The sequence below is a fragment of the Gasterosteus aculeatus genome, chromosome 2, assembly GCF_964276395.1.
Source record: "Gasterosteus aculeatus chromosome 2, fGasAcu3.hap1.1, whole genome shotgun sequence".
Lineage (NCBI taxonomy): Eukaryota > Metazoa > Chordata > Actinopteri > Perciformes > Gasterosteidae > Gasterosteus > Gasterosteus aculeatus.
The window spans coordinates 20,291,768-20,303,801 of NC_135689.1; the positions used below are offsets into that span (position 1 = coordinate 20,291,768).

General features: G+C 41.9%; 1 protein-coding gene across 1 annotated transcript in view; it reads right to left on the reverse strand.

Annotated features, from left to right (window-relative positions):
* Window positions 1-323: 323 nt before the first annotated feature.
* The window catches only part of LOC120829249 (voltage-gated potassium channel subunit beta-2-like), a 62,419-nt gene continuing 50,708 nt past the window's right edge, over window positions 324-12,034 (reverse strand). Inside the window, exons 11-15 of the mRNA XM_078094450.1 lie at window positions 9,359-9,479; window positions 4,291-4,385; window positions 3,774-3,894; window positions 3,461-3,549; window positions 324-1,008 (exon numbers count right to left, since the gene is read on the reverse strand). Of these exons, the coding sequence (XP_077950576.1) occupies window positions 919-1,008; window positions 3,461-3,549; window positions 3,774-3,894; window positions 4,291-4,385; window positions 9,359-9,479 (516 nt within the window). The 3' untranslated portion in view covers window positions 324-918. The remainder of the gene's footprint in view (window positions 1,009-3,460; window positions 3,550-3,773; window positions 3,895-4,290; window positions 4,386-9,358; window positions 9,480-12,034) is intronic.

The window sequence follows — 12,034 nt, forward strand, 5'->3', positions numbered from 1 at the left end:
CTAAAGACTAACAAATTGTAGCACTTAAATTGTACTTGTGACGTCACTCATCTATAGCAAATTGTAAATTCGCTTATTTGAGGAAATTGCACTTTCTTGTTTCTTGTTCTCCTGAGTTTGTACCCTATGGTTGAATGCACTTATTGTACGTCGCTTTGGATAAAAGCGTCAGCTAAATGACATGTAATGTAATGTAATGTAATGTAGTTAAGCTTTGAGCTTGGCATGGCCAGAACTCCTACATTGTGAATGTAGGTAAATCTATCGAACAAATTATTTTGGTTGATGTCATTATGAAAGAAAAGAGAAAAAACTGACTCGTACCAGTTTAAACTTCTTTAATATTGATTTTGAAAAACACAAATTACATTATTATCTAATAATTCCTAGCCACCACCAAAAAGTATTAAAAGGAATTTAATAAATTCACATCAAATCAAGCATTAATTACTAGTTAGACTAACTAGTAATTTACCTTCACTAGACTAATTAGATTAAATCAAATGGCAAAACTGACTAAAACAAAAAGTAGTCTTTGGAAAAGGACTGTGATTATAAATAAATCCAGATACCAGCATGAACTGGTATCTGGGGCTTCAACATACAAGTCATTGTTATGCTGAAAGCGCGAGTTGTTCAGTAGGTTAACAGGTCTTAGACCCTCTGCTACATGCTGAGCAAATACTCAGCAAGAGTTCATTTTGTTTTCTTTAAGTTGATATTTAGGGTATTTGAAAAATATTTTGCATATGGTAGACCTTATGCATTAAGTGGCAATAAGTGCAGACGTGAACAGGAAAGTCAACCATGCATTGAATTAGTGAATAGAGTAATCTTACATTTTTGGTCTATTTATTTCATTATTTGTCAGACTATACGTTGCCCACAATTGGTCATTTATCAGTATAGCGGGTGCTTTCAGGATCTGGGGTCCTTTTTACTCAGCGGCTTGTTTCCTAAGAGGTTATCCACCTCAATCACAATGGACTGTGATAACTTTGGAAGAACCTGTGGAATTGAAACAAAGAAAAGATTAATTCAATTTGTAAGACCATTTACTTACTTTAACTGCAGAGAGAATATACTGTAAGCCTGTTCATAAATGTATTCTTGTAGTCAGTTCAGTAACAAAAAGCTGTCGACATTGCTGAGGTGACATCTTGATAGAAACACTCAACTAATGCATTCTTCCATAATGTCTGTTTTAGGCATTCTTTCCTGCAAAGCTTTAAAAGTGATGAAAAGGTAAAAACTTAGTTTGAACAAATCGGATTGTAAAACTATCATCAAAGCATCATGAAACTGATGCACCAAAAAAAGATATATTTGCACAGATTACATCATTATAAATCCTTAAGTTCTTGGGAGCAAAGTTCATAATGTCTACACCCTTTACGTTTATAATTACGCTAATAACATTTCTCCATAAAAGGAGAATATAATATATATATATATATATATATATATATATATATATATATATATATAGTTGTAGTTCAGACAGTGTCACTCGTTGAGAACAAAAGGCAGAGAATGCAGAAAAGACTGTTTCGGGTAGCACAACCATAAAGCCAATCTTTTTGGTTGTACCACTCTGTTTGAAAAGAATGTGTTATCTTCTGTCCCGTCATTTTAGCTCCGGGATCTTCCATTATTTATAACTTCCAATTTTGATCAAAAGTCCAGTAAGTGAAAGATGGGGAGGGATCCATTGTATTTCAAAACAGTAAAAAAATTAATTAAAAAAAAGTAGTTAATCCACCATCCTTCGATTTGCAGTGTTACAATACGCTCCGAATATCTGGAACCATGCCAGCTGGGGTGCAGAGTCCGGTATCGTTCCGCAGCCAGGTCTTAGTTGAGCATCAAATGAAGGATGAAGAAAAGTATGTTTTCCACAAGACAGCATCTGAATTGTGTCCAGTTTGTTGCACTGTGAGGGCACGTGGCTAAGAATCAGACATTTTCAGAAATACAAATGGAAGTTGAAAAGATTGTTTGCTCTAATAGTTACCCTGATATTTATGAGATCACCTTTGGTTAAAAAGCTTAAGTATCACAGCAGAAAAACTCAATTTACAACAGAAACCAATGTAAACTAACACACCAAGGGGGCCAAATTACCCTCTGTTCACACAAGTTGAAAAAAAAAGTAAAGGCAACAATTCATAAATAATGTCTTTGGTTCTACTAAGTACACTTAACAGTGATCAGCATTTCAAACATTGGGCCAGCAAGTGTTTCTGGTACAATTCGTAATTCACAAGACACAAAAGGTCATTGCAAAAGAGGCTGGCTGTTCACAGAGCTCTGTGTCCAAGCACATTAATAGAGAGGCGAAGGAAAAGACGTGTTAGAAAAAAAATTGTACAAGCAATAGGGATAACCGCACCCTGGAGTGGATTGTGAAACAAAACCCATTAAAAATGTGGGGGAGATATAGAAAGAGTGGACTGCAGCTGGAGTCAGTGCTTCAAGAACCACTATGCACAGACGTGAGTTTCAGCTGTCGCATTCCTTGTGTCAAGCCACTCTTTAACAACAGCCTCTTGCCTGGGCTAAAGACAAAAAGGACTGGACTGCTGCTGAGTGGTCCAAAGTTATGTTCTCTGATGACAGTAAATTTTACATTTCCATTGTAAATCACGGTCCCAGAGTCTGGAGGAAGAGAGGGGAGTCACACAATCCATGTTGCTTGAGGTCCAGTGTCAAAGTTTCCACAGTCAATGATGGTTTGGGGTGCCATGTCATCTGCTGATGTTGGTCCACTGTGTTTTCAGAGGTCCAAGGTCAACGCAGCCGTACACCAGGAAGTTTTAGAGCACTTCATGCTTCCTGCTGCTGACCAACTATATGGAGATGCAGATTTCATTTTCCAACAGGACTTGGCACCTGCACACAGTGCCAAAGCAACCAGTACCTGTTTTAAGGACCATGGTACCCCTGTTCTTAAACTCGCCTGACCATAGGGTTAGAATAGAAAATGCATGGGGTATTCTGAAGAGGATGATGCAATATGCCAGACCCAACAATGCAGAAGAGCTGAAGGCCACTATCAGCAACCTGGGCTCTCATAAACACCTGAGCAGTGCGACAGACTGATCGACTCCATACCACGCCGCATTGCTGCAGTAATTCAGGGAAAAAGAGCCCCAACTTCTCAACAAGTATCGAGTGTTGTGATGATGATCATACTTTTCAGTTGACCAAGATTTCTAAATAACCTCTTTGTTTGGTCTTAAGTAATATTCTAATTTTCTGAGATACTGAATTTGGGATTTTCCCTAGTTGTCAGTTATTATCAAAATTAAAAAAAATAAACATTTGAAATATATCAGTCTGTGTGTAATGAACGCACATAAGACAAGTTTCACTGTTTGAATGGAATTAGTGAAATAAATAAACTTTTTGATATTCTAATTATATGACCAGCACCTGTAGATAACATACGCTTTCTGACCTTGATTGCTCTGATATTTTCCATTAGTTGGTCAGTTCTGGTAGCTCCCAGCAGGACAGAGTTCACTCCCTCGTTTCTCAGGCACCATGCTGTGGGAATTTTCAGTACAGTAAGAAATGGCTGTGGTGAGGCAGAGTGAAGTCGTTTGCACAACCGCAAAGGCTTGGGAATCATAGCAAGTTGCAATTGTAGTTGAGTTGTTTATTTAATTCTTTAATGTGTGTGGCGCCAATGTTTTGTAGTTTCTTTTTTATGGAGAGATATCAAAGGATATGAAAAGACAAATATACAGCAGAACACTGTTTTATTTTACCAATAGCCAGTTGGGGCAGAGTGCATCCTAGTCTCTGAGCAACTATCTGCAACTCTTTCAGCTTCACTTGCTGACGGTGCCCCTCCTCACTCGTGACCTTGTCCTTCATCCACTGATAACCCTGTTGCAGACAGCACAATACAGAGCTCAAGTCTATAGGCAAAACAGAGATTATTACGTTTTAACTAATGCAGAATGCAACAGAAGATTTCTTTTTTCCAATTGAACGGTCTTTCTCACAAGGGGGTACTGTTAATTATAAATTGTCATTCTTAGACGAACTACTTTTGGACATTCAAGAAGCTTTGAATCGGTTCAAGACAGTTTGCTTCCCTGAAAATCTTTTTGGGAATGATGCAGAAATCACACAGACAGATACAGTATCTCAGAACAAATGAAACAATATGCAAGGCTGAACATTTGCAGTATGATGTATTCGGAAGACTAAAGTAGTTTTTTTTCAGCAGCATAACGCGCAATATAATGATATGAGAAGTGGGAAAAGTATGAGTGTTACCTTAAGTGAGGCACGTGAATGAGAGGGGATCCCATTGTTATACTTCCCTGAGAGGATCCCACAAGCCAATGGAGACCATGCCATAGCTCCAATGCCTGCATTCCCAAAACAGGCCTTGTAATAGATCAAATAACACACACATTTCTGCTGCTTGTTTTGGGTTAAAATCAGCCCCAGCCTAAACAGACATTTCTTGGTGTATTTAAGCCCTGTGTGTCATGTGTCCTTTGTCACGTTATTGATTGTTCGACCCTGAATGTTGAATGTCCTACCCTCAGTGTCTTGCCTGTTCCTGGTTCCTGTCTGTGTTTTGCCTTTTTTTAAAAATTTGACTATTAAAGTCCTTTTTTGTTTTCAAACTCTGCGTTTGAGTCCTGCCTCCACCTACCCGTTCATGACAGAATGACGCAACAAAGGACACATGACACACAGGGCTTAAATTCACTGGGAGGTGCAGGTGATTGGACACAGGTGGAAACAATCAGACAATCACAGGGGATGACAGGACAAGGCAGGAAGTAAGGTTAACCCAGGGACACAAGGGGCAGGAAACTACAAAATAAAAAAGGAAACAAACCGTGACAGAAAGATTAGTGACTGGACAGCAAGTCTGATTTAATCCACTAGTTATTTTGGCAATTTTTTGAATGTCTGATATCTAATTTTGTTGCTCTTTATTGGTTAATTTACGGCACATGCGTGAATATTTTAATACTACTAATAATAATACATTTAATTTGTAATGCACTTTATGTTTAAGCAAATCCCAAAGTGCTACATGATAAAACTGGTAAGTGCTAACAATAAAAACACATGGAGAGTTTGAAAAAAGAAAAGAAGAAGGGCACGAGTTCACTCAAAAGATCTCCTAAAAAGGTGGGTTTTTAGGCCACGTTTAAAAGCATCCACAGTCTGTGGTGTCCTCAGGTGGTCAGGGAGAGCATTCCACAGACTGGGAGCAGCTGAGCAGAAAGCCCGATCTCCCATTGTACGGAGCTTTGTCCTGGGCAGATCGGAGGGTACGTGTTGAGGTCTGTGGGGTGGGCAGTTCCTTGAGGCAGGGGGGGCTGCATCCACACTGGTGGGTAAGGAGGGAGACCTTGTACTCAACCTTGCGTGAGACAGGAAGCCAGTGGAGTGATTTGAGGATGGGGGTGATGTGGTCATGTTTGCACACCCTCAACAGGATCCTAGCAGCGCTGTTCTGGATGTACTGCAATTTCTGAAGGCTTTTCTCAGGGATCCCGGTGAGGAGCGCATTGCAATAGTCCCTCAAAAGCCTCAAAAGTCAGATGGGAGTCCATTTTAACACCTAGGTTGGTGGCTGATGTTGAAAGTGGAATATTTTGGCCAGAGAAAGTGATGCTGGTAATGTCAGATGACCGAACCTGGTGTAGAGTGCCGACTAAGATGGCTTCAGCCGACTAAGTTTTGCTTCATCCACGCCTTTATCTCCTCTAGGCAGGTGGTCAGAGTGGATGATGGCAGGGCAGTAGAGGGGGTTGGGTTTGTCCTGAGGTAGAGTTGAGTGTCATCAGCATAGCAGTGGCATGAAATTCCATGCCAGCTGATGACATGGCAAAGGGGGAGCATGTAGTTAACAAACAGGGTGGGGCCGAGCACTTAGCCTTGAGGGACACCACAGGTGACATTGTGTGTCAGGGATTTAGCCTCTCCCAAGGCGACATGCTCGGTTCTCCCGGTGAGGTAGGATGAGAACCACTCATGGACGTCAGAAGTCAGAAAGACCGATAGTGGAATGTAGACGGCGGAGGAGGATGTTGTGGTCCACAGTATCGAATGCTGCAGTCAAGTCCAGGAGGATAAGAAGAGATGGGGAGCCAGCGTCTGCAGTCATCAGTAGGTCATTTGTGACCCTGACCAGGGCTGTTTCTGTGCTGTGGCCAGAGCGGAAACCAGATTGAAATTTTTTGAACAGGTTGTTTTGTTTTAGATAGTCCTGAAGCTGTGTGGCAACTACTTTTTCCAGCACCTTGGAAAGGAATGGAAGCTTGGAGATGGGCCTGTAGTTGGCAAAGACTTCTGGGTCTTGGGTGGGTTTTTTGAGAAATGGCCTGATGACAGCGGTTTTCAGTGTACTAGTAAAAGTAAACTCTACTCTAACGAGTAGACTTTACTTTATTCGCACATTTATTTTAGTCGCGGCCTTGGCCAATCCCTGAGCCGAATGTAATGATGACGTATGGACAAAATGGTGGAATTGCACCTAAATAAACACTGGACTTTGAAATACAGTGAGTCTTTCTCCGGGTGAACAGGGTAATGGCAGACTGTTGGAGACTAAATTCAATTGAATATTTATGTGTCTGTTTCATACTGTTAAGTAAACTTTCGTCTTGTTTCAGGCAACTTGCTCCTACCCTGTGTGCTTTCCCGCTGGTCTGCCTCAGCACTGATTGTTTCCATTTGTGCCCTTACCTTATGTGTATATATTTTTGTTAGTCTTGTCCCTCGTGTCAGAGAACCAGCGTTGTATCCATGCCATTTGCCTAGTCAGGTCTCGTTATTCTGATACTTTCTTCCTGGGCCTTGTTCCTCGTACGTGGTTCAACTAAGTCGATCAAACGTCCGATTATCCAGCTCAAATTACCGAGATGATTGACATCAGGCTATCTCGCTCCCTCGAAGGTGGATCGGCGCTCAAAACGTCTCGTTAGTTTGAACCAGATGTCAATCATCAGGATAATCGCGCGTCTTACGTTGGAAGGCGAAAGAGTTGATCACCTGATTTTTCAACAGTATGACAGCAAATAAACTTAAAGGAAGGGCATCTTTTTTCTCTGCTGACGAGCAGGAAATGATCATGAACACATATGATGAGGAAATATGTTAATTTGAATAATTTCTGTCGGATGAATTGAACGTATCATACATATTTTACGTTGTTCATTCTGTACGTCCATCGCAGTCTGTCCGTCCCAGGGAGGATCGTCCTGTGTATCTCTAAAGGTTTCTTCCCATTATTCTTCCCATCAAATACATTTTCATTATTTGGGGAGTTTTTCCTGTACCAATGTGAGGGTTTCTGGACAGAGGATGTCACATGTCTACAGACTGTAAAGGCCTCTGAGCCAAATTTGCGATATTGTGTGATACAAAATTAAATTAAATTAATCATATAATCATGGCAAAAACTGACAGCGCCCCTCTGCGAGGCTACAAGCCCAACAAAGTTTCATAGACAAGTTAACGTTATGCGAGTTGGTAAAATGTATAGGGTGATTCAAGTGCCTCGTCACTCTAATCAATCAGATTATATTTCTTTAAATGTGCCTGCATGTAGGAGGCTTCATGGATGCATCATCATCCAATGAGAATAATGATCTCAACTCTTTCAGAGTATGAAGATGAAAACAAGCCCAAAGAATCAAATTGATACAAATGAATAGGATATATGTACTGTATCAGCTTATGTATCATATGTATTGTGGAGTCTCTACCCTAGGCTGCCCCCGATCAGGTGAGAGTCTCTATTGCAGCACTGGTGTACGCAGAGGGGGCCGGGTGCAGCTCTTGGGGCGGGTCATCGATGGGAGGTATGTCCCCAGATCCATCCTTGATCAGGGTGATATGCTCCCAGCCCCGCCTGCAGGAGCACGGCTGTGCTGAATTGCCAATCAGGGTGTCGGCATAACAGGAGCTGCACCCTGGCCTCTCTGTGTGTGCCTGGCTCGTATCCAGAGCAGAGCTCTCACCATCGGGCGGTAAGTTGAGACTCCACGTTGTTCGACCCTGTTAGTCATGTTGTGATCACCCCCTGACTAACGACCACCCTTTTTGTCCCAGGCAACGACGGGAAACCGAGGACGTTTTAAGTTGGTCTTTGATACGTGTTTGAGCCGGAGGGACCGGCAGCACGCGGACGGCGTCCTCATCCTATTGTTTTGTTTGTTTTGTTGGAAATAAAGCCACGCTGACGGCGTGTTCACCCTTCCCCTCCTAAACTTTGTGGTTGTTTTGGACCCAGACGCATCACAGTATGTAGATGACCATATAGAACTAGGAGTTTTATTATATGTGTGTGAATGTGTATGGGATAATCATTATACATCCATTGTTCATAATCAGACATTTGATCAATTGAAGCAGTGAAATATGGAACATTCAGAAGTTTATTAGGCGACAAATAAACCAACAGAACTTTACTAAGAGCACGACATGCGGCGGCTTTCTAGATGTTCTCTGCATCGCCGTACAGACAGGACAGTACGAGAGACAGTGTGTCTGACACTGTGTGAGTGTGTGAGACAGTATGAGAGACAGTGGGAGACAGTCCGTGGGACAGTATGTGAGACAGGCTGCGGGACAGTGGATGTTCGGCTGCAGCGTGTGGTGTTTATCACGTAACGTTTCGGCTCAGGGAAATATTGTGAATAAATTATTCCTTGTCATCAGCATCTATAGCGCTCGTACATGATGTCATCGTGGCTAAACGGGTCTTTGTGATCTTGGAGAACTCTCTCCCTATAAAACCTTAATCTAACTTATATCGCTCCTTCATCAATGAGGAAGTTAGCTGCCCTTTTTTTCCCAGGGGAGTGATGAACTAATCCAGCAGCCAAAAGTTTTTCGATGTGTTGCTATGGTGATTTAGACAAACCTGCTTCGGGGAACCGAAAAGCCTGATCTACGTCATCTCATCCTGAAAATTATCCGGCTAACTCAGTTAGCCACGTACGAGGAACAGGGCCCTGTTTAGTGCAGGGTTTACCTCTTCCGAGAGTGATTTTAATTTGGGGTTTTTAATCAATTTTGATTTTGGACTTTGGTTGTAGAGTTGTGGATTTGGGTTCAGGTCCATTGTTTGGTCGCGACAGCGGGGAAGACCAAACACAATTCCTTTTACTCGCCCACGGTAGCCCCCTTTTGCATTAGGTTTTGGGGTAAACTTCACTTTCCACAATAATAACAATGACCTAAATTAAAATGATATCACATTACCCACCACTACAGTTCCCCAACCATTGGAATGGATGATTCAACATCTGACAAAAAAACTTCTACATTGTATTATCAGAAGAGATTTCTCACAAACGCAGCTGCTTACCAATCTTATTGAAGAGTTCAGGAAGTTGCACTTCAACCTTCTCCCTCTGGAACATGTGGTACTCTGCTTGTTCACAGATGGGTGGGATCTGATTGAACTGTCGAGCCACTGAGTATGCCTCCTAGAGGAATCACATATTTATATCATCGGCAAAATAAATGATACCCAGTCTTCACAAATCTAACATATATGGACCTAATCCAAAGACACATCCATGGAAATCCATCCAATTCAATTCAATTTTAAACGAGGACTCATCACAAACCCAGACCTGACAGAACATCATCATAGACCGGTTTGGCTAAAGCCAATCGGTTTCTGTTACTTAGGCTGAGTACGTGACCTAAATCACACAACGCTAATGTAGGATATTTCTTTCACAGATGACTGCACACAACCAAAGCACACAGCAACCAACGATTAGGGATAGATATCTATAATATTTATATAAAAAGGTGCCTGGTCTATTATTTGGGCTACAGAGGTGCTGTTTTTCTCTTGATTGATCTGTCTGATGCGCTGTCAGTCTTCTGTCAGCCTCAATTACCTTTGTGTTCACCTTTTGATTGCAGGCATAATCCACTGAAATATTCACTTTGCTATTCATTTTAGTTTATTTGTTTGTGCCGTGTACACATACGCTGTGGTTCACAGTGGGGCCAACTCACTCTTACCGCAACAGCGGTCAAAACCCTTTCCTTTTCCGAAGTCCAACACCTGATGTTAATAATTACCTAATCGCTTATATAGGTGAGCACACGACCCGAGAACAGCGCCACCCAGTGTACATATAGAGTAAAGACATTTGACCGAAACATTTGGCTCCTACAATAACCATTAGTAATGACAATAATACCACATACAACCACTGCTGCTTCAACCCCTCTCCCCTCATGTTAAACTTTGATCTTTGCTGTTGGGGGAAAATTGTTGAGCCTGCGTGGGGTGAGGCTCCACAAATTTCCACCACATTTGCCATTTCACAAACACAACCTCAGTCCCCCCTTCTTCTCCTAATTTGCGGCATGGTGGTGTGGTGGTTAGCACTGTCACTGCATGAAAAGTGGGATTTTCGGCAATATGCGGCACTGTAAATTGTCGTGGAATTTCAGGTTTGCGGCAATTTGCGGGCAACACCGAAAACTGCCGTAAATTGTCAGAAATTGACGTGGGCCTCCCTTGGCAGTTGTCCCCCCATGACTCCCCTCCTCCTAATTCTAGGGGAGGCTTTGACATGTAAATGAAAATGCTGTGAGCTATACAAATGCAAATCAGGGTTGCAGAGGGAGTTTTAGCCCAGGTGACATTTTTTTAAAAGGTAAGAAAATCTCTGGTACAAATAGATCAGGCTCAGTAGCCTAATTATAGACTCTTACATTTTGGCTTGAATTGATTTATTTAATTCAAATATGCTAGATTACTGTGTACGCCATTAGCAATGGCAAATGTTATGTAAAAAAGATACACAAAATAACTTCTTTAAAAAAATTGTTTTAATCAAGGTAAAATGAGCATTCCATGCAAACAACATTTGAATCAGCATGAGGGGTCTGCAGAGATCACAGTCTCCTAGAGCTCAACTACAGTGCATAGTGGCAGGACTACAGTGACCTTTTCTTTGGTCTTACTTAAATGCACAGAGGATGTATTAACCACACATCTTCTAGCACTGCGCTCAACTGGCAGAAATGATGCTGGGTATGACGTGTCTGTTCCCTGCAAGCCCCAAACTTCTATTGGCTTTCCATAAAAATGTCTGTCCGGGTGGGGATGAAGCCAGGAAACTTGTGCAAGAACATGTTTAAATGCCGTACCCTTTGACACAACATTAACAACTATAAACTGCTTTATAATGGCTAGTCGTAGTTCTGCTAGAGGGTCAAGGACGGGTTCCTCAAAACTGTTAGTGTTTCCACACCACTTAGAATGAACATATGCTGACCTTTATGCTCTGCATCTATCGATTGAGTAAGTTACATTCATATATGTTACCCGTTTACATGTCATGGCAAAACATTCAACCTCAGTGACACAAGGGTACATCTGATGATACATTGTCAACATTGCATGTATGTCAGACTCATCCAAGATTGTCTGGTGGAATGGAGAAAGAGGCACCACTGTACAGTTTTCTAGGGAAAGTCGTTCTGCTGACACCAAAACACTGCTTTACATAAAGCATATCAGCGGTTTCAAAGTCCCAACCATTTGTCTTCCTAAAATACTGGTTCTTCCGTATAACAATAACCTCGTATGTGATTGGAGGATCCTTAGACTCCTCGTCCAATCACGTGTGAGGTCATAGGCATGACTGATACAGCAGTACTTGCAAGACGAGCATACAAACAGTGTGTTACTATATTCAGAAGAACTGTATCTCCAGTTCCTTTGTTTGGTTTTTGCTGGTTCGTGAATAATGGCTGGACGACGTCTCGCCTTCAACTCGCCTTCAACTCCTCTCCGCGGTCACCAACTTTCAGCCAGTCCGCAGACAGACGAGAAGAAACTGCTGAATGCTCTCAGTGGATCGTCTCGTCAACTCCAACAACAAACTGCCGATATCAACGAGCGGTTCGCTCCACTGGAGCGTTCGGGACTCTCCAGGTTTCTGTCCATAGAGGAGAGGAACTGACTCAAAGAAGAGGAGACGGGCGCACAATCCCAAGATCGGGTAAG